The sequence below is a fragment of the Squalius cephalus genome (genome assembly GCF_949319135.1).
Source record: "Squalius cephalus genome assembly, chromosome: 12".
NCBI lineage: Eukaryota > Metazoa > Chordata > Actinopteri > Cypriniformes > Leuciscidae > Squalius > Squalius cephalus.
The window spans coordinates 32,312,028-32,334,357 of record NC_137133.1 but is presented as its reverse complement, the minus strand read 5'-3'; the positions used below and the strand labels follow the sequence as shown (position 1 = coordinate 32,334,357).

General features: G+C 38.4%; 1 protein-coding gene across 1 annotated transcript; it reads right to left on the bottom strand.

The window, feature by feature from the left end:
- Nucleotides 1-719: 719 nt before the first annotated feature.
- opn8b (opsin 8, group member b) lies at nt 720-15,118 on the bottom strand. The gene is made up of 4 exons (XM_079888813.1): nt 14,705-15,118; nt 9,019-9,312; nt 4,627-4,952; nt 720-1,245 (listed from the first exon to the last, which is right to left on the bottom strand). Exons 1-4 carry the CDS (start codon nt 14,772-14,774, stop codon nt 874-876), a joined length of 1,062 nt encoding a protein of 353 aa, XP_079744939.1. The 5' UTR covers nt 14,775-15,118; the 3' UTR covers nt 720-873.
- Nucleotides 15,119-22,330: the final 7,212 nt, after the last annotated feature.

Sequence of the window (22,330 nt, the reverse complement as noted above, 5' to 3'; positions counted from 1 at the left end):
TCAGACAATGGGGTGTCACAACTTCATTAACATACAGACCACAACTGTTGCAACAAGAGCAACTTCATTTACATTAAGAGTGGTAAACTAACAGGATAAAAGGTTTAAGATTTGGATGTTCTGGGTTCATTCTGATGCAGGTGAACCAAATGTGCTTCGTGTACCTTGCCACTGCTATACTGTAATAAACTTCATTTTTGAGATCTTCGACATCCACATCCTTTTTTCTTACAAGACTATATATGATATCTGCATGAAATGCCCTTTATATAAAGCCATCACATAACACCTAAACCCCTTGATAATACGGTGTCACACAGCAATGTGCTATGCCATACGTTGTGATGATATGGATCCGTATTGCAGCTTGTGGAATAAATAAAAAACACACACACAAAGAACCACTCCATGTGCTATTAAAGTCAGCATGAAATGGAAGTTGTGATAGTCTTTTTGTCCCCAGTGTGACGTATTTCTGAGTTAAACGGCTTTTCAAACAAGAAAAATTTTAGGGCAGGACTTGATTTTTTTAGCAATGGGAATTGAGTGGATTGTTGGATGGTTGTGGTTTGCTATTGATGGATCTCATGTGAATGACAGGTTGTCCCGCCCTCATGCCGACTCACACGTCACCAGAGAAAAGAAATTTGTTACTGCAAGAGGGAGGGGAAGTTATTTTGATTAAAGATTATGAGCTCACATGAATAAAAAAAAAATTATGATGTGCACAGAATAATCATTTAATAAATATTGCAATATTACATAAAAAAAAACAAGTCAATTTTGATTTCATGGTGACTTTAACCAGGCAAAAGTTCCAGTTAACTAATGTTCTGTACATATTCATTTATAAGAGCGCAAGAGTCACTTATCCTACTGATTCGGCATCAGTTGAGTCTCGTTCTCCTCGCTCTTCTCTAATGTCGGTTCCTCCACGCCAGGTTTGGACTTGTTTGGGTCACACACCAGGAAGATGGTATTGTCTGGATCGATTTTGGCATCGGATGTACGGCAGATGTTGGATCTCCCGCAGAGGCGGCTCAGCTGGTTGACTTCTCGTTTGAAGTTCTTGCTGAATACATAGTAGATGAACGGGTTGTATATAGTGGACGTCTTGGCGAACAGACACGGTAGCATGCTGACCTCAGGAGGGATTGAATCACCAGGCCGGTAGACGGACCATAGGCTAATGATGCCATACGGCGCCCAGCAGCCGACAAACCCAATGCTGATCAACACAGCGATCTGTAAAAGCAAAGAATAACATGCTGAGATCTTTTTTGATGTTTGTTCCTGGCCAACATTGCATGGTGGGGCCAATATGGGCTTGAGATATGGGCCCTACATGGGTTTGTCCAAGGGTTCCATGTTGGCCCAGCATGGGCTAATTCAGATAGGGCTGAAATAGAACCATTGCCAAACCCATTTAGGGCCCATACTGGGGATAATTCAGATACTGCCAACATTGAACCCATTGATAAACCCATTTAGGGCCCATAGGGTTATTTCAGATTGGGCCAACATATAACTTATTGACAAACCCATTTAGTGCCCATACTGGGGCTAAGTCAGACAGGGCCGAAATGGAACCCATTGACAAACCCATTTAGGGCCCATACTGGGGCTAATTCAGACAGGGCCAACATGGAACCCATTGACGAACCCATTTAGGGCCCATACTGGGGATAATTCAGACAGGGCCGACATGGAACCCATTAACGAACCCATTTAGGGCCAATACTGGGGCTATTTCAGACAGGGCCAACATGGAACCCATTAACGAATCCATTTAGGGCCAATACTGGGGCTATTTCAGACAGGGCCGACATAGAACCCATTGACGAACCCATTTAGGGCCAATACTGGGGCTAATTCAGATAGGGCCGACATAGAACCCATTGACGAACCCATTTAGGGCCAATACTGGGGCTAATTCAGATAGGGGCGACATGGAACCCATTAACGAACCCATTTCACGAGTTCACACTTACATATAATTTTGAAGCGGTAAAGTTTAATGCGTATTTGGCGTGCTGTCCGGAGGGAGGGCTCCGAGCTTGGAGTTCGGCCCGAACCCAGAGTACTCCCCCCGTATGTAAGTGTTTAGGACTAGAAGCGTGGAGAAGGGGTGGTGGAGGGATGCTGCAAAAACTGTCAATGAAATGAGGTGAGACTGCTGAGTATATATACACCTCTTACCATTGATTGCTGAGTGCTCTCCACTTGTGTTAATTATCTGAACGTGCTCCTCCCGAACCTTGTTAATAAAACGTCATTTAGGGCCCATACTGGGGCTATTTCAGATAGGGCCGACATGGAATCCATTTAGGGCCCATACTGGGGCTAATCCAACATGGCACCCATTGACCAACAGATCATTATAAATAACACGGCCTATTTAATGTCTTGCAATGCTACAGTATAGTGATTGGAACCTCTTTCTGAATACATTCAATGCTATGAAAATATGAATGCTGAACATGTCTGTAAACAACCTTCAGGTGATGTGAAGCTTCTGCATACAGCAGCTTTGAAATGGTCTCATGTGGGAAGAACAATCACAGATAAGCATGGGAAAAGAAACCCAGTGATAATTGAATCATTTACAGTATTTTGGAATAACTGTTGCTTTTGAAAGCTCAGGGGCATTAGGGATGAATAAAGCTCAGTTTTGAATGAGTATTATGAGTTCCAATTCATACTACAGGGAGACATATTCCTCAGCGTCATTACACTAGGAATAAAAATGTCCAGGTTGAGATTGCTGAAAGAATCAGAGTTTGAGTGAGGTGTGATGTAAGGATTGGTAACTAAAGGTTGAACCCAATGTATTATTTTTTCTTCCGCTTGTCAAGGCTTTCCTTTTCCAGATACTGACAGCAGTCAAGGGAAACAGTCAAGCTCTTTAAAGTACTCCATACAACTGTTTCACTACTCTTCTGAAGCCATACAACAGCATTGAGAGCGGAAACAAACTGAAATGAGTTTTCACATTGTTCACAGGAACTCTTATTAGTATGTGCACAACAGTCTTATTTTAGTATCATTGATATACTATTATAGTTTTTGTTAATACAAACCCCATTTCCAGAAAAGTTGGGACATTTTGTAAAATGCAACAATCAATGATTTGTTAATTCTCATGAATCTTTTTTGAACTGACAAAAGCACAATGAACAGTTTTCCAAATTTTTCTGACCAACATAATTGTATTTTGTAAACATTTGATTTTGATGGCTGCAACACACTACAAAAAAGTTGTGACAGAGGGAAAATAAAAGTGAAAAGATTATAGAATATCCAAGTTAAACTCTTTTTAAACAGTCCACAATTATCAGATGAACTGGTAGTATGTGAGGCCCTTGCCTGCTAGTTAACCTCACCGTGAGGGTTTGTGATTGAGTGTAAAAGGAGCATCTCAGTCTTTCAAGCAAAGGTGGGTCATGGCTCACCACTTTGTGCAAAATATCATGAGAGAATTGTCAAACAATTCAAAAATAACATTTCTCAATGCAAGATTGCAAAGAATTTATGTCTTTCAACATCTTCTATACATAATAAAGTGAAAAGATTCAGGGAATCCAGAGAAATCTCAGTCTTTGTATAAGGCAAGGCAGGAGACCTCCGTTGAATGTGCGTCACCTTTGAGCCCTCAGGTGGCACTGCATGAGAAACTATCATACTACTGTGTTAAATATAGCCACATGTGCTCGGGAGTACTTTGGAAAACCATTGTCACTTAACACAGTCTGACGCTGCATCAAGAAATGCAACTCGCATCTCTGTCACGCAAGGAAAAATCTGTTTGATGCAGAGATGCTGCCGAGTTCTCTGGGCCCGAGCTCATCTCAGATGGTTTAGAAGACTGTGGAAATGTGTGCTGTGGTCAGATGAGTCCATGTTTCAGCTTGTTTTTGGAAAAAACGGACATCCAGTTCTCAGTCCTAAAGATGAAAGGGACCATACAGACATTCATCAGCGACAGATACAAAAGCAAACATCTGTCTTGGAATGGGGGTTCATCGGTGCAAGCGGCATGGCTGAGTTGCATATGTGTGTTGACGTACATTGTGCAGAGACATGTACTGCCATCAAGATGACATTTTTCATGGGAAGCAAGACCATGTCAGGCCTCATCCTGCACATGCTACAACACAGTGGTTTCTAGACACTGCCTGATACAGTCCAGATTGGCCTCTTTTTGAAAATGTATGGCCCATCATGAAAAGGAGAATCAGACAACGACTGCCACAAACTGTTAAAGCAGATGTCTTATATCAGGCAAGATTGGGTGTAAATTCCACTTGCAAAACTGCAACAATTAGTATCCTCAATTCCCAAATGATTAAAAAGTGTATTAAAAGGAAAGGTGATGTGACACAGTAGTAAACATGCCTCTGTCCCAACTTTTTTCGGAGCGTGTTGCAGCCATCAAAATCAAAATTAGTTTATATATACAACTGATTTCTGGCCATTGTGACTTAAATAACATGACTAAAGATAAAAGCTAGAAAGCCTATGACTTTCTTGGGTTTCATTTCACGTTCAGATGAAAGCTTAATGTGCAGATCTTATGTTTCATGTTAGCAGTGTTGCTGGTACACACTGTAAATCAAACACACTCACCACCATGAGCCGCCGCTGCATCTTTATCATGTTGGGTATGTGGTTGCTGTCGTCCATAGACTTGTAGGTGATGTATAGTTTCAGAGCGATGCCAGAGTAGCACGACATGATGATGATGGCTGGGAGGATGAGGTTCATGAGGAAGATGGTAATGACAAAAGACTGGCTTTGTTCCTTCATGTCCCTCCAGGCCAGAGTACAGGACAGGCCGAAGGACTCTGGGCCGTATTTTCCCCATCCAATCAGAGGGAAAAGAGCCCAGAGTAGCGCGTACAGCCATGTGGTTGCCACAAGTATCTTTGCATTCCTTTTGCTGATTTTCTCTTCTATGGACAGAGACAGACATTTGTAGGTATGAAAAGGGGATTAAAATGAAAAAAGTATGTATCATTTAGTTCTATGACCATCTTTCATGCCGTCCCTGTAACGAACTTGCAATTAGCTTGTGAAGTGGCAAAGATTTTGCATTCATCTAAAGGAGTGATTGAATGAACCCATATGGGTTGGTTGTTATGTAAATATAAATTGAATAGAATAGAATGTCAATAATTAAATAATATTTCTAATTTTATTCAAATCCCTCTATTTTACAAAACTATAAAGTTAGGAAAACAAATAATATAATAATAATTATGAAATAATTTTTGTGCTCATGCATATATTTTTAATATGTTTCATATATGTAATCATTTATTTGATTTGGTCCACATTGAATTCATTTCATTTTTTAAAAGAACAAAAAAAAATCCTGTTTTTTATTCAGTATGTTCCACTTATTTTATTGGTAGATACTCAGACATTTATCTTTGTAATGGAATCATTTGAAAAATTCCTTTGCTTACAAGCATCACCAAGAACACTAATATAAGTGGAATTGTACAAGCCGACCTGTATAACTGCCCTCATATCACACTAAATGCCATAAAAATATGGGCAAAGCTGAGTTCACACTAATGCCACAAAAATATGGGCAACTGTGTCTAGATGTGCCTGAACTTGGCTGAGAGGGTGGTTTGAAACCACTGCCATGTGTTTGTATGCTTCATTAAGACAGAGACAGAGCTGGAAACATACTGTGCATACTGTGTCTTTTCCTAGAAAACTGGGGAATGTGTGGTTTTCCAGATTCCAGATACACATCTATAAGCTTCTGCCAGTAAACTAACACAAACAAGAGTCTAGATCCTTTCATTTAGGGGGAGACCGGGGAGTGTTGTAACATGGGGTCAGTTGTAATAACTGAAGAGCTATGGTGATGTCATCAATATCATACACTCCCATCACCTTTCTGAGCTCACAGGAGAAGTGGCATGTCAAAAAAAGTAATTTTCAGGAATGAAAGTGAATTTTTTGCCTATCAATCATTGTATTTTAGGCCCTGTTTACACCTGGTATTAAGACCACGGTGAACGGCAGTGGCTCAGTGGTTCATGTAGGTTGTCTACAAACTGGAAGGTTGGTGGTTCAATCCACGGTTCCACCTGACCAAATGTCGAGGTGTCCATGAGCAAGACACCTAACCCCAGCTGCTCCCGACGGGCTGGATGGTGCCTTGCATGGCTGACACCGCCGTCGGTGTGTGAATGAGTGAATGAATGTGAGGCAATATGTAAAGCGCTTTGGTGGCCATGTTTTTTTAAACATGTTTTGTTGAAAGCTTTATATAAATACAGTCCATTTACCATTTAGTAGTTTTTAGTAGTCTTCAAACCAAACTTGGGTCTCCAGCCAAAGTTTAAATCCAGTACCGGTCGAAGTTGACAAGCTCAAAATGTTTTAGATCACTTGTGATCCAATCGACTAAAACGCATCTTAATACCAGGTGTAAGGGCCTTAGGCTACGTTCACACTGTCAGTCCAAATCTGATTATTCGTGTATCCGAATGGAATCTGATCTAAAATTATTGACTGTCCACATTGTGTATCGCAGCTGTTCAGATCCGATTTGTGTGTCCATGCCGCTCCATCGTTTTCCGGAATATCTGCATTGGCCTCTATGGCAATGGCGTTGTATTGGTAGGTATACGCCAACAACAACAACTGCACCATGGAGGGGTTTGCAATAAAGATGTTGTCTTATTTACAGCATGGCAACGTGTAGCCGCCATCTTATGAGGCAGCGTTTGGCACTTCGCAACAACACAACCTTGTTTCTACAGCCACTTTCAGCATGTTCCCTATTACAACGTCTCACGTTTACATTTTATGTGGCGTGAGAAAGTCACATAAACCATGCGAAATCTGATCAGGGCAGTCAGACTGAAACGGATTTCCAGAAATACAATTTGAATTTCAAACCACATATGAATGTAGCTCGAAACCGATTTGTAAAAATTGCATTTCATGGGATTTTTTTGGCGTTAACACTTTCTAAATCTGATCAGATTTCAGTCATGCACAAAAATCAGATTTGGACAGACAGTCTGAATGTTCCGGGAATGATCCCTGTTTCTAGGTCCCCATCCCGGGATTGATGTTAGGGTGCTGCTATGTAGTTGCTACTGTGGTCTGGATGGTTGCTAGGGTGGTCTGAGATGTTACCATAGTGTGGGGGGTTGCTAGGATGTTCATGGTGGTTGTTAGGGCATTGTTATGCAGTTGCTAGGGTGTTCTGGGTGGTAGCTAGGGGGTTGCCAGGGCATTGCTATATGGTTGCTAGGTTGGGTGGTTGCTTAACTCAACACCGCCTACTGAATGAGCTCTTCTGGTATCGTATCTCTTTTAGCTCTTTTATCAGGATTTGTCTGGCTACAAGAACAAACCAGAGATCCATTTATTTCTCTATACGGCAGTTTTCCCATGCCACGTTTCATTTCAATAATTCAGTGTTTGTCTCCCGGGCATGAGACAGCCAAAAAACTCTATTAAGTTAGCTTTCTGAACTGTCATGTTGAGTATGTGTGTAAATGACAACTTTGTGCTGTAACAGAGCTCCCCAGCAGCTCTCAGCGTGAACACAACCCCTTACAGAGATGAAACCGGATCGCTCCGTCTGTCAAACAATTCCTGGATATCGAAACCTTGTTTTGCTATTGTAGTGGAAAAAATCAGAAATGATTGGCTGTTTGCACAACCTATTTGGAGGATGTGAGATATTATTTTATATTGTACTCCTAGTGGTGATCTCATTTGCTTTCTTTGCTGGACTGTTGAAACTGTAGGAGGGAAGTACATTTGTCAACATTTAAATGACAAGTTATCGTCATTGAAATAAATATTTGTTATTTAAATATGTTTGAGACTTATCAAAATGTATATATTTTTTAGTTTGTATTGGCCTACTAAATCTTCCTCCATGCTCTTTGCAAAAAAAAAACAAAAAACAAAAAAAAACCTTATTTTTACTCTCAAGACTGATATTGTAATATTTGATGTATAAATTAACTCTCATGTTCTGTTTGAGGTCTAATATACCTCAAGGCTCATTTTAATAGCTTGAAAATTATGGTCAAGATAATATTCCAGGTTTGGTACAAGTTAAGCTCATTCGACAGCATTTGTGGCATAGGCCTAATGTTGATTAGCCTACCATGCTGAGGCATGCTGAGGCATTTACAATTAAAGTGAATGGAGCCAATTTCTGGAGGATTTAAAAGTGGAAATGTGAAGCTTATAACTTTATGAAATAACTTGCCTTAGTTCTTCTGTGTATTATTTGAGCTGTAAAGTTATTTAAATCCTTTTTACAGTCGTTTTAGGGTTTTAGAGTTTACGGTGTTGCGCTTTCATGGCGACAAAGTTGTAAAATTGTAAAGAACTCTACATGATCATCTATGATTGATTCATAATAAAATCACATATTATTTGTCTTGTGTCTATACTGTTGAAACAGTGATCGTTTTAACATTTTATTGTAAGCGCCGCACTGAAACTCAGATTTTACTTGGAAATTGTAATAATTATTATATCAAATGCTGTTGATTAACCTTAAATTGTACTAAACTTGGAATTTTCATTTAATACCTACGATTATAAACAAAATGTCAGCAGATAAAACGCATCAACCACCTTCCACGACAATTTGGGATATGTATTGGCTCTTATGGAAACCTGCAATACATTCTAAGATTCTTTGATTTCTTTTATTGTGTCAATCTGCAATTTGCTTTAGCTAGGGTCAAACTGACTCCGAACAGAAATAAGTTACTAGAAAGGATATGGGTTACATTTCTGAAAAGTGCATGTGTGCATGTATAATATCTGTAAACTGAGTTTGATTAGCATTCTGAAACATACATCATTGTCATTCTGAACAGAACATTAAAATGGTAAGAAAAGGCAATTCATCTGTATCTCAGCCAGTAGCCTTGAGGTTGTATCACTCACTCAATAGGAATCCATGCTGAATTCAGAATAGAAATAGGTCTAAGGATAGACCCCTGAGGAACTCACTGGGTGATTGGAGCGTTAAAGACACGATGAAGCGAACAATAGCCATAATTGTCAGGGTCATCATGCTAGCTGCTCCAAAGAAAAATCCCATCAGGCCGTAGTACACACAGGTGACGTCTCCACCTATCCAATGGTGGTTCCAAGCTGAGGCTACAGCCAGCGGGTACATTGTGACGGCTGCTCCCAGGTCTGTCACAGCGAGATTCACGCTAAGAAGCTCTGGGGGCTTCATGTGGTTTGACCGCTTGTACGCCATCACAAGAACCATCAAGTTCCCCACAATGGAAAGAATTGCTGCATATGAAAAGATAACAAGGAGAAATATACATAAAAAGAATTAGGTGTGTAGTGTACATATAGCAACATGTTATTCAACCGGTTTTACTCATTTGAAACAATGCCTTTTAATTGACTAAGAATCACATTTATAATGCTTTGTTGGCAACATTGGATATGGTAAAATATTAATTTTTCACTTAAAAGAAATATTTCTGCAAGGCTGCATTTATTTTATTCAAAATACAGTGAAAACTGTAATACTGGGAAATACTGTTATACATTTTTTTAGGATACTTTGATGAATAGAAAGTTCAAAAGACAGCATATATCCATATATTAACCATCCATTTGTTTAACACTAATTATATATGTAATTCTTGATTCTGATTGGTCAATTGCTGAATTCTGTTCTCAAATATTTTTGTATACCATTGTCCGTGGCAAGCATTCTCCAATGTACCTGTAGCGGCAGTTGTGTCTTAGAATCACTTCATTCTCTAAAGTGACATATATTAAATCAATAATTAATTTCCATTTATTTACTATTTATTTTGATGGGTTTTGATTTTGAGATAATGACCAGCTGACTGTACATATCCCTCTTTATTACTTACAGGATTTTCCTTCATAAACTTGCTGAGTAAGCTGATGCTATATATTAGTTATATTTTGATTTTTAATGTTTATTTTAATGCATATTGTGTATTGCATTTACATTTTTATTTATGCATTTGGCTTTTACCCAAAGTGACATGCATTGCCTTTAAGTTTCATTTGATCAGTTTGTCCATTTTCCATGTTCTTGGCACTGCTTGGCTCTCCTCTACAGTTTAAACCACAGGGGAGTATTGTATATTGTGTTTTGTTTCATGTTAGGGGCAAATCCCATACGAATTCTTCTGCAGTCTTATGTAACCCCATCTTCAAACAGTCTCTTGTGTCCTTTCTTTGTGTCTTCGACCTCTCTTTAATCTCAGCAACCAACAGTATGTCATCTTGACTCTTTGATAACCTTCCTGTTGTGCCCTTCAGCCATGTACAGTTTCACACCGAGATGTCGAGGTGCTTTATCGCCAAATTATACAGGTCTGTTCCATTCATAATCAAACTGGAGCTTTGGACTGCATTATAATAGTGTACAATAGCTGTGGGACTTACATTTACTGTGTGCATTTGGCAGATACTCTTATCCAAAGCAACTTTTATTGCATTCAAGGCATATATTGTAAACCCTGGGAATCAAACCCATGACCATCTCCACTCCACAACAACACTATTTTAATTTGCTGAATGTTACATTTTACTAGCATTATCTGGTTTGATCTGTGCTGTGCTGGTGAAATCCTTCATCCAGTAGGTTGATCGCTGAGTATGTGGATTACATTAAATACGAGCCATCTGTAGTCATACTTTTAAATGAATTACACACAAGATTCTAGGATAAACGAATAGATCTCCCTGAAGCAGAAAAAAAAACTGAATACCTATCTGCTCCAGCAAAAATTAACAACAGCTTCCTTTGCAAAGAACAAACTTATTTACGGAACAGAGGACCTTCATTCAACAAAGCCTTATGGGTAAAGTGTGTATAAGTCATAAGCCATCAGCTTTACCCCTTATCCTCAGCTTGTCAATACGTCCAATGCTCCCAAGGATTCACCAAACACCTGCAGTTTGCTGTGACATGTATTGAGGAGATTAAATGTCCCCAGTTGCAAAGACCTGAAAAATTATGTGGGGTATGAACTACTGCGTCAACATCCACAGGCATTTCTCAAAGCAGCCGAATGAGAAGCAACAGCCAAATCAGTGTGAAAGCACCTGAATTTCTATTTATGATGTCTCAATATGTAATTTACAACACAATTTTCTGAAGTGTACGGACTTTGAGGCATGAGAAGACTCAAGACTTGAAATGTCATCTGCTTTGATGAGCTGGAGGTCAAATCAGCAAATCTTGCAATTGAAGAGAATTAAATTAACCTTGAACTAAATTGAGCTGAATAATTGCCAACTGTAGAGCTGCTTTACAGCTGAATTTAATTAATTTCATAATTGATTAGCTTTGCAACAATGAAACTGTTACTAGTTATTTTCTCTCGCCTCTCGAAACTCTCAGATTTTCTATATGAATTAAATGACTGAGTGATGCTGATGACGAAGGATGGGAGAGAAGGAGAGGATGCAGGGATATATCAGTTCACAAATAGGGTGGACTGGGGATGTTACACTTTAATAGCAAATCAATTTCTGCGTAAAATCATACTTTACAGCAATTGAATAACCCTTACTGCTCAGAAAAAAAGGAAAGTTCATTGAACACACCATATTTGGGAATGTTGTCGCAATGGAACCTGCAAGAAATTATAAAGAGCAAAACAACTATGAAACAGCAAAAATGTAAATTTAACATACAAAAATATCATTATATCCATTGTTTTGGACAATTTTTTTTCAATTAATTTAAAATTGCATCAATTTAGATTATTACTTAAATGTGACCGCTTCAATTTGACATTTTTGAAAAAACACCCTAATAAATCCACCTTTGTCATATTGGCTATAGTTGATTCTTGATTAAATGTATAGTATGATTTTTAATTGTTTGTTTACTTCTAGGCCTATAGCCCAAAAAACATAATGATAATTTTCAGTGTTCTTTAGACACTATCACATCATTCCTGAAATGTATATAATACCTCTTCCAAAGAAAGTAGGGGTGGAGAAATTACTGTAAGTGATTAATTACCAGCCTGCAAACTTAGCTCCTATATTGTTATGAAAAGAGAAATCTCAAGAGAAAATTGTGGTAAAACAGCTTTTAAAGTCAGAGGGGAAATTAGATACTTAATGGTTTGCGTATAAGCAAAATCACAGTACAGAGGATTGGTAACACTAATACTGACGCATCTGGATTAGTCTTAAACTATAGCTCTGGGGCCGTATTCTCAAAGAATTTTAAGGCTAAAAGTAGCTCCTAACTGGCGAATTTAAAAATTTGAAAAATTAAATATTTAAAAATAATGGGCGTGTCACTCGTAACTTTAGGACTCCTAATTTTTTTGAATATGAGTAATTCACAAAGCATTTTAGCCCTAAAAGTAGCACCTAAGTCTGGGACAGCTTAAAAGAAGTCGAGAGGACTCCTAACTCACTAAGACCTATTCACAAACCGCTTTTTGTGGCATTTCACGTTGCGATGTTTTGAAATGCGTATGCGGCGGCTACAGGAGCTTCCAATCGCGAGGGAACAATTTTGCATTGTAGGCATAACTAGGGATGCAATAACACCACCGGCACCAACAACAACCAAAACTAGGCTACTCATTGCATGTAAACTAATTGTAACGTTTCATTGTGAATCAAATTAAAATGTTCTTCTCTTTGCAAACGTAGGCAGAGGCATAGCTTATAGTGACAGATTAATTCAATAATGTTGCAAAGATATTGCATCAATCCATATGTTTCATTAGGCTACTAGGCTATTTGTTTTGCCTTACTCTTTATTCATTTAGGCTATTTATTCAGTTATTCATCATCTTCCGTCCTTCGCACTTGTGTAGCGCACGCATTCTCAGACCTGTCACTCATCATCGTAGGGGAGGTGTTTGGAATCATTCCCGCGTTACAATCATCAGCCAATCAAGGTGGTCACTTCAGTCAAGCTCGTGCATGAGTAATGACGTCATCCATAGCAACGAAGACTCACTCTTAGTTTAGGAGTTGTCATTTTTCTTTACTAAGAGTAGGTATGAAAGGCGTTGTGAATAACTTTTAAGAGAAAACTCCTAGCTAAAATCTTTTAGTGCGATGTAGGAGTACTCCTAGTGGTAAGATAAAATGCTTTGTGAATACGGCCCCTGGCTCTCTTTGTAGACTTTACCTCTGCATTTAATGCGATACAGCCAGAGTTTCTACTGACAAAAATGATTCAAATGAAAGTTAATCCTTACCTGATTGATTGTTACTACTCATTTTTGACAGGTAGAATACAGATAGTTAGAATCAATCAGAAAAATTCAACTTGTTACTTATTCAGGAGCGCCTTAGGTTGGGTGAGCACATCTTTCCTTTTTATACAGACAACTGTAAAACTGATATCATAAAAACATATATATTGAAGTTTTCAGATGATACTGTGTTTTTGTCTTTATTAGGGATTGAAGATGATTCTAGTATTCATCAGTGTTGTATGGGTAGATTAGTGGAGTGGTGTGAAAGGAATTCACTTATAGACAGGAAATGATTTTTGGTCCTCCAGTGAATATCTATCAAACACAAGTGATTCTACATAATATTCAGATTGAACAAGTGTCTTCTTATAAATACTTGGGTATGTGGATGCTGCTTAATCATGCAATGAAAAATATGAGAAGGGTCTAACATAATCCAATCGAGCACATATCCAATGCACATTATTTTTGATGTAAGGTACAAGAACGTAACTATTTTCTGAGGATACTACAGTCATTTGGAGCAAATATACAGATCTTGCTATTGTTTTTTTTTAAAATCTTTAATATAGAGTGTTATACAATATGGAACATGTGCATGGTGTAAGCTCTCTCTCTCTTCAACTTAAAGCTCGATTGGCTAGACTGCTATGTATTTGTTCAAAGATTGTGAGCCAAATGCTTGAGTCAAGTTTTCATATTTTCATATTTCATATTCATATACTAAAAAAAATGGCAGGTAAAATGATGTCTAACCCTTCTCATATTGTTTATGAGGAATAGCTTTTGCCATCAAACAGAGATTTAGCATATGCTGGAATGAACAGATTACGGAAATCTTTTGATCACCAGTCTGTCAGCTTAATAGAGTTCGTGATCTAAGTAGGCCTCTGGGTTCTGAAAACATAGAAATGACTCAATTGATGCACTGGAGCCACAGTTAGTATTGTTTTGTGTTGTTTAGTCTATTGTGATGTATTAATTGATGTGGTAGGCCTATTGATGTGAGACTGTGGGATGCGAGAAAATTTTTGGAAGAAAATCCAACAATAAAGTGAAATTGAAAAAAAAATAATAATTTGAAAGGGAATATTTCACAAAAATTAAGCTAATTCAATAACGCTGTTTGACAACAAAGCCATTACTAAAGAAAAAAGCAATTGTTTTGTTGGGCTAGTGTTGTTGTTTAAAAGCCTTGAAGTTGCTGAGATAGGCTATATTTAGCCCTCATGAGAACTTCTCGCGTGTGACAACTAACCTCGGTTTCTCCTAAATGAAAGTAGGCTACCAAAGCATCTGTTGAATCTTCTCTACAAACTCGTTTTCGGAATAACACATCCTTTTGAGTCAATTATGTAAGAAGTGAATTTCAGTAATCTGGAAACAAACAGACTCATTATTACACACCACAATCGGTTACCAAAAAAGTTGGAGATCCAGAAACTCAATCTTACCAATGAGCAGCAGGAACGCCCCAATTCCATAATCCACAGCGGGTGATAGTTTAGAGGAATAAATATCCATGAGGACAAGTGAGGTGCGCTCTTCAGCGGGAAGAGATGATGTTAATTAATTCCCAGAAATGAACGTGCTCGACATGGATCAGTGCAATTGGGAAAAAAGTTACAGAAAATATACGCGCCGCGTAATGATCCACACTGCTGTCATGTATTAGAAACATCTGTTGTCCAAGAGAGATAAAGAACGCGATTAAACGAAGCTTCGACCACAACGGACCGAGAGAATGAAACGATGCCGTTGTCTTTGCTCAATAAGGAGTAAAAGAACACACTACGAGCAGTTAGTGGTGCGCGTGGGACACACTCACTCCAGCGCGACTGTACTGCAGCGTCTGATATAACATCTCTACAAGAGTCCGCTTCAGTCAAGTCCTCAACAGACAACAGGAGGGGCTTCATAATCACTGGACCACTCTTGCGATAGATAGATAGATAGATAGATAGATAGATAGATAGATAGATAGATAGATAGATAGATAGATAGATAGATAGATAGATAGATAGATAGATAGATAGATAGATAGATAGATCTGCTCCATCAAAATGAACAGCTTCCTTTGCAAGGAACAAACTTGTTTAGGGAACAGAGATACAGTAGATAGATATTTTTGAAATAAATAAACAGACAGTCAGACAAATACACTTATATACAATTTACTGCTTTTATACAGTATTGAGAATGCACTTTGAATGAGAGATGACCTTGATTCTACAAAACAGATTTCCCTTATTATATATTCGTGTGTATATAAAACACACTTGATTACAGAAACACAGTAAACACTGTATGAAAGAAACAACAAGTGGATTCTTCTTACACATATAGAGGAAATTAAATCAAATCAAATTAAATCAAATCAACAAGCATAAATTGCCTTTTTTTTTTTAAAGAGTTGGATTCCCAACCTTAATTAAATTTAACTAAACAAACTGGGACTTCATCCCCAAGTAAAATATGAATCATTTACTATACTGCATTATCAAAACTGGAGCCATTTTGAAGTGCACTATAAGACAATTATGTTCTGCTCTCTTTGATGTCTCTGAATGAAAATGAAAACTTAAATCCATCAAGAATAGTCCAACTGTGAGATTGAGCACATAAGCAGATATGGTTTGTGTGCAGAGCAGAAATGAGTCCAATTATGCAATTAAAGCACGATGTTCTGATGAATTTGTTTGAGCACAGTTCACAATTAAAGCCATATTTTCATCTGCAATCTCATTTTGAGTTCTTCAGCTGGTTGTTTTTCAGCAGAAAACTTTGAGTGTACTGTGGTTAATGAAGGATCTGTGCTGTGTCCCAATTGTGCTTATTTGCATGGAAAATATGTAGGCTACCGGTACTTTTTGGAGCGTGTTCATGCAAATATCTACCCTGGGAATCCAGAGTTCTCGCGAGAGCACAAGTTGAATTTGCTCAGCGAGTTACTCTGGTGTCGAGTAATGATGCTCTTTAAATATGCCCCTCTGTCTGAGCTGCACCAATCACATCGGGTTATCTGATATACTGTAGGCGGGCCAGAGGCGAGATGACGACAGCGCTGCAACATCGAAGTCATTAGTAAACATTGCAAGATGGCTATGGATGAACACCATTTGTTACAATGAAAGATTTAGACTTTTTATCTAAAAGAGGAACAGAAGACGCCGCTCGAATCGTTCCTTTGCAAGAAGGGCGTTTTTGCTGTTTTGCCGACCGGATATGGTAAGAGTCTAATCTACCAGTTAGCTCCGCTGGAAGCTAAGCAATAACTTGTTGTGATTGGTCGTAGTGTTATCCAATTGTGTGCAGTGAGATTTTCAAACGCATGCTTGGTGCCGCCCCTCGAGCTGGCCGATTTTCATTAGTCGACGCCAGACCATTAATCTTTTAGATTTAGGTCTGGATTTCCAGGCTAGCAAATATAAAAAAATCTCCAGAATAACATCCTTACACCTTTGACTCATTGTTTTTAACATCCTTTGATTTAGGACACACTAATTCTGTTCTAACATAGGATGTTTATAACGGTGAAAATCAGAACTGATTCATTTCCCATGGAAAGCATGAACTGATAAAATGTACATTCAATGCACTGCAATTTGCTTTAGATAAAAACATCTGCACAAATGTAATGGATACTAACAAATAGCTTTCTCCTGGTATTATAGACCTCCTTGGTAAAGACAAGATGTAGGAAAGACAAAGCATGAATGCTAGTGGGTTGCGCATGGCATCTTTGATAGTTGCGTTTCCATGGACAACTTTTTTGTTGTCCTTTCTCATCTGCTCTTTTCACACTCGCTCCTGAAACACTTGTTGCTCTCTAGTTAATGTTATACCATGACATCTTCCCAGCACAAGAAAAGTTCTCTGAACTTTGGCCAACTTTTGGTAAGGGTTTCTCAGTTATGAACTGAGAACATAATTCTAGTAATATTAATAGAATGGTAGTTCGAATTTGTAGTCTTTAATAATGTTCTCAAAACGTTAGCAGTGTTTTTAAGTGTTACTATTTCAGAATGTTCAGAGAACACCCATAATGTAAGGGTTAATTAAAAATGATAAAAAGTTAAAAAGAACAGCATTTATTCAAAATAGAAATCTTTTCTAAAGACATAAATCACTTTTAATCAATTAAACACATCCTTGGATAAAAGTGTTCATTTCTTTTGAAAAAAGAGAAGAAAAAAAGACTGACCCCAAACTTTTGAACGGAAGTGTATATTTTTACAAAAGATTTCTATTTTAAATAAATGTTGTTCTTTTTTCTTTTTTATTCATTAAAGAATCTCAAATTATTAAAAAAAAAAAGATTAAGCAACTGTTTCCAAAATTGATAAAATCAGGATAAAAAAGGATAATGTGACACTGAAGACTGGAGTACTGATGGAAATAATTTTTAAATATTTAAAAAAAAAAAAGTATATTAAAAAAGAAAAACATTATTTTAAATTGTAATAATATTTCATAATATTACTGTCAAATTGATCAAAAACATAAAAAATAGTAATGTTTCCAAACCATATATATACTGTAGACATATTTTAATGTATAGTTTTGTTTTGGGTTCATGTTTCATGTTACAGTCATGATGTATCCTGTCTTGTAATGTGATTCCCTTGCCCTCATGTGATTCTGCCTTGTGCTTACCTAAAGGCTTGTTCGACTTGAACCGGCGCTGCACAGACTGATCGGTGAATGACATCAAAGTACCGCGAGAGCGATTAGAGAGCAGACGGCTCGTATGCTTTTGAATCGCTCTCGCGGTACTTTGATGTCATTCACCGATCAGTTTGTGCAGCGCCGGTTTAAGTCGAACAAGCCTCTAGTCTCTTGTGTCATGTTGCCATTGGTTATTTGTCTTGATTATGTTCATGGGTGTGTCTTGTTTAGTCACTAGTCCTTGTGAATTTAAAGGTGCTCTAAGCGATGTCACACGTTTTTTAGGCCAAAACATTTTTTTTCACATACAGCAAACATCTCCTCACCATCCGCTAGCTGCCTGTCCCCTGAACACACTGTAAACAAATGCGGTCTCTGTAGACACCCCAGGCTTCACAAATGGCAACAAAAACAAACTGGCCCAGCCTGGACCACGAAACATAACAAACAGCCAATAACCGACAAGAATGATTTTGGGGGTGGGGGTTGGGGGGTTAATGCACGTGCACATGAAGGGGGATGAGGAGGAGGAAGGGTCGAGCTAGCCTCCGTTTTGTTTGACAATACTTTGAACGTTAACAAGAAGTGACGTCACCCAACATCGCTTAGAGCACCTTTAAGCCCTCATGTTTGCCATGCGTCTTTGTCTAGTATTTTCCCTGTAAATGCTGTGTGGTAAGTTGTTTCCACGTTTGTAATGGATCATGACAAGTCTTTGTTTTGTATTTTGCTCACGTTTGGATTTAAATAAACTGCGCTTGGGTTCTTCTGCAACTCGCCTCGAGTGGACTCCATTACACATACACTATATTGCCAAAAGTTTTGGGACATCTGCCTTTACACGCACATGAACTTTAATCTACACTCTAATTCATCCCAAAGGTGTGAGGTCAGGACTCTGTGCAGACCAGTCAAGTTCCTCCACACCAAACTCGCTCATCCATGTCTTTATGGACATTGCTTTGTGCACTGGTTCGCAGTCATTTTGGAACAGGAAGTGGCCATCCCCAAACTGTTCCCACAAAGTTGGGTGCATGAAATTGTTCAAAATGTCTTGGCATGCTGAAGCATTAAGAGTTCCTTTCACTGGAACTAAGGGGCCAAGCCCAACCCCTGAAAAACAACCCCACACCATAATCCCCCCTCCACCAAACTTTACACTTGGCACAATGAAGTCAGGCAAGTACCGTTCTCCTGGCAACCACCAAACCCAGACTCGTCCATCGGATTGCCAAACAGAGAAGCATGATTCGTACTCCAGAGAACACATCTCCCCTGCTCCAGAGTCCAGTGGCGGCGTGCTTTACACCACTGCATCCCACGCTTTGCATTGCACTTGGTAATGTAAGGCTTGGATGCAGCTGCTCGGCCATGGAAAACCATTCCATGAAGCTCTCTATGCATGTTCTTGAGCTAATCTGAAGGCCACACGAAGTTTGGAGGTCTGTATTGACTCTGCAAGCGCTGACCCTGCTCTGTGACTTTACGTGGCCTACCACTTCGTGGCTGAGTTGCTGTTGTTCACAATTGCTTCCACTTTGTTATAACACCACTAACAGTCGACCGTGGAATATTTAGTAGTGCGGAGATTTCCCGAATGGACTACTTGCACAGGTGGCAACCTATCACGTTACTATGCTTGAATTCACTGAGCTCCTGAGAGCGACCCATTCTTTCACAAATGTTTGTAGAAGCAGTCTGCTTGCCTAGATGCTTGATTTTATACAACTGTGGCCATGGAAGTGATTGGAACACCTGAATTCAATGATTTGGGGTTTCCCAATACTTTTGGCAATATTGTGTATAAAGACACTGCAATTACATAACCGGCAGCACATGTTCACTGAACACTCATAAACTCTATTTGCCACTATCTGTGATTATTCTCATTGAAGTGCTCTCAGCCTCATTCACTGTTGCACAATGCTTCCCTGTACGTGGCATCATTTTTCTGATGGCACGAGAGTTTAGCCTTGGGGTTCCAGTGACCTTGACAGATGCAGACAGCAGAGCTCAACCATCAGATCCCATGCCTCACTGACCATCTTTACGTGGAAATCAGTCTGTTCAGGTTGGTTTGGCTGTGAACGTGTCAAGCTGCAAAGAATTGAGTCTCCGATATCTGATTGGCTTTTTAAAAACCATTTGCGTTTAAGGTAATGCTGAATGTAAATTCAAAAGGGAGCACATCAAGTCACATATTATTTTGTAACCTTAATTGTCAACTGAATTTTCTCATATCTCTTCCTGTTCAAGGTGTTGTAAGATTTATTGACAAGATCAGCATGTTTAAACATTATGTGTCATATATGCAGTCACTACCACCTCAAAGGACGCTTAAAATGCTCCTTTGCCTGTTATGTTGTTGTTTTGCCTTTCTAATAACACATTTGCATTGCTTATTTAGAGTTGTCAATACCTTTGAATTATTCATAACTCTTATCTCTGAATTCATTTATAATAGTTGAAACAATTCTAATTAGTTTTGCATCTTTCATCTGGTGTTAAGGAAGAACTAAAACACTAAACTAATTATGAGTCTTAAGAAAACATGAAAATGATTGAAAATAGGTTTGAACATGCTGTGCCATTAAAAAAACAAAACGGGGAGCAATTTTTTCTAATTGTTATTTGTTTGTATGTTTTTACCACATTCCACCAATGGAAATAGTTCCAAAAAGAGCAGAACCATATCCGATCAGCACAGTGGTGTTTCGTCCTGAATGATTCAGCATATTTGAATAAATCTGTTGGGTCAATGTTTCAATGCCCCAAGACAGCCACTTGCTTCCTTCCTTCGCTGTTTTGAACAAATTGTTTGACTGACTGAATGGATCAATGACTCATTAAGACAGTGACTATAGTGTCTAAATATTCTAATTGTATTTATTGAATACATTTAAGAATTTACATGAATGGGGTGCATACATTTAAAAGGGTTTGGTTAGAAAAGTTGCTAATAAAGGTATGAAATGGCTCTAGAAATTAACTTTAGAGGGGCAAATATCACCCCTTAATGGAAAAGTTAATTTCTCTGCTTAGAGGTTTGGCATTATTTTTTATTATCCAGGCTTCACTGAATCCTGCAGTGCCCTCCTTTTGGTGTTATAGAAATGGCCAGACTAGCTACTCACATTTCATGTTAGTTTGGTTGCAGTTGTGGTTTGAGTAATCAGATCGCGTGTTTACAAGAGAAGACTGGACCCTATTCAATCCTGTATAACTCTCTCTGTTTGTAAGCCCATTTATTCCATCTGAATTAATGCTTCATCGTATGATGTCCATCCCACTCATCATAGTTTCCAAACTTCTGAAAGTACTTGTCGCTTTAGACTGAAAGTACATAATGGCCACATTAATTCTGATCTCTTGAGAAATTTGAAACCCTGAATCTGTCACCCTTCTTTCTATGAATGTTTCACAAGGCTCATATTAATGTTATTAACATTATTTCCGGTGCATATTGTCAATGCTTTATTTATCGCTGCTTGCATACACATGTGATGTAACTGATGCACTCAAGGTAAATTTATAGGTGAAATGAAATACCAGTTTTAATATTCAGAGACTGTATTGCTTATTTGAGCTGTCCAACGTGTCCACTTCTGGCTCAAACAATGGCAGACGTATATAGGTCGAGGTTTTTTTATTTATTATTTCTGCAATTCTGTTTGGTGACGCTAGTGTCACAGAAATGACACACTTCACCTTTAACTTTTAAGTCTCTGATAGATGCAACTTGTCATCAGTGCTGGGTTCTGAAGGAGGAATGTCTTTCTATTGTCTTTGAACCAGAAGATGCAGTTCTCTTCTGAATACTGATTATAATGCTCACTTGGTGAGTCATGCATCTGTTTAAAATACATGAAACACTTTTAGGAGCACACCAGCATATTGATTGCCAGTATTGGAGGAGGTAACGCATTAAGTAATGTGTGTCACGATCACCAGCTGGAGTACCCAGGATATCCTCCCCAGACCATTGTTATGAACTGCATTTCCCAGAATCCTAAATATATATTGATTAATAAACATAAATTTGTAATGATGGTGTTTTGGCAAGGATGAATGAATTGCTTCGACACACCATGCAATCAAAGACACTGCACAGCATAATTATATGTTCAGACATATAATGAACATTATCCTACATGTCCACTTGTATCCATTTGCACTTCTCTAATATTAGTGAAATAATGATGGGAATGGAAAGCTGCTGGGACATGTGTCCTGGTCAGCCCTCTTCACTTTGATCTGCTTCCTGATTCAGTAAGACACTGCCGACAAATCAGAAATCCCACAGAGAGTTGATCCGTAGTGAAGCTATAGTGTCATGAAAAGCCATGGTCGGGGGAGAACCAAAAAGATTTTCATTATTGACATTAACTCTCAATGTATATATTATATTAAAT

What these genes read in the sequence shown, in the direction of transcription:
- opn8b (XM_079888813.1), bottom strand. Translation starts at nt 14,774, where the DNA reads ATGGATATTTATTCCTCTAAACTATCACCCGCTGTGGATTATGGAATT. An exon ending in GGCGTTCCTGCTGCTCATTG is followed by an intron (nt 9,313 to 14,704) that starts GTAAGATTGAGT and finishes TTTCATATGCAG; the next exon opens with CAATTCTTTCCATTGTGGGG. An exon ending in TTTAACGCTCCAATCACCCA is followed by an intron (nt 4,953 to 9,018) that starts GTGAGTTCCTCA and finishes CTCTGTCCATAG; the next exon opens with AAGAGAAAATCAGCAAAAGG.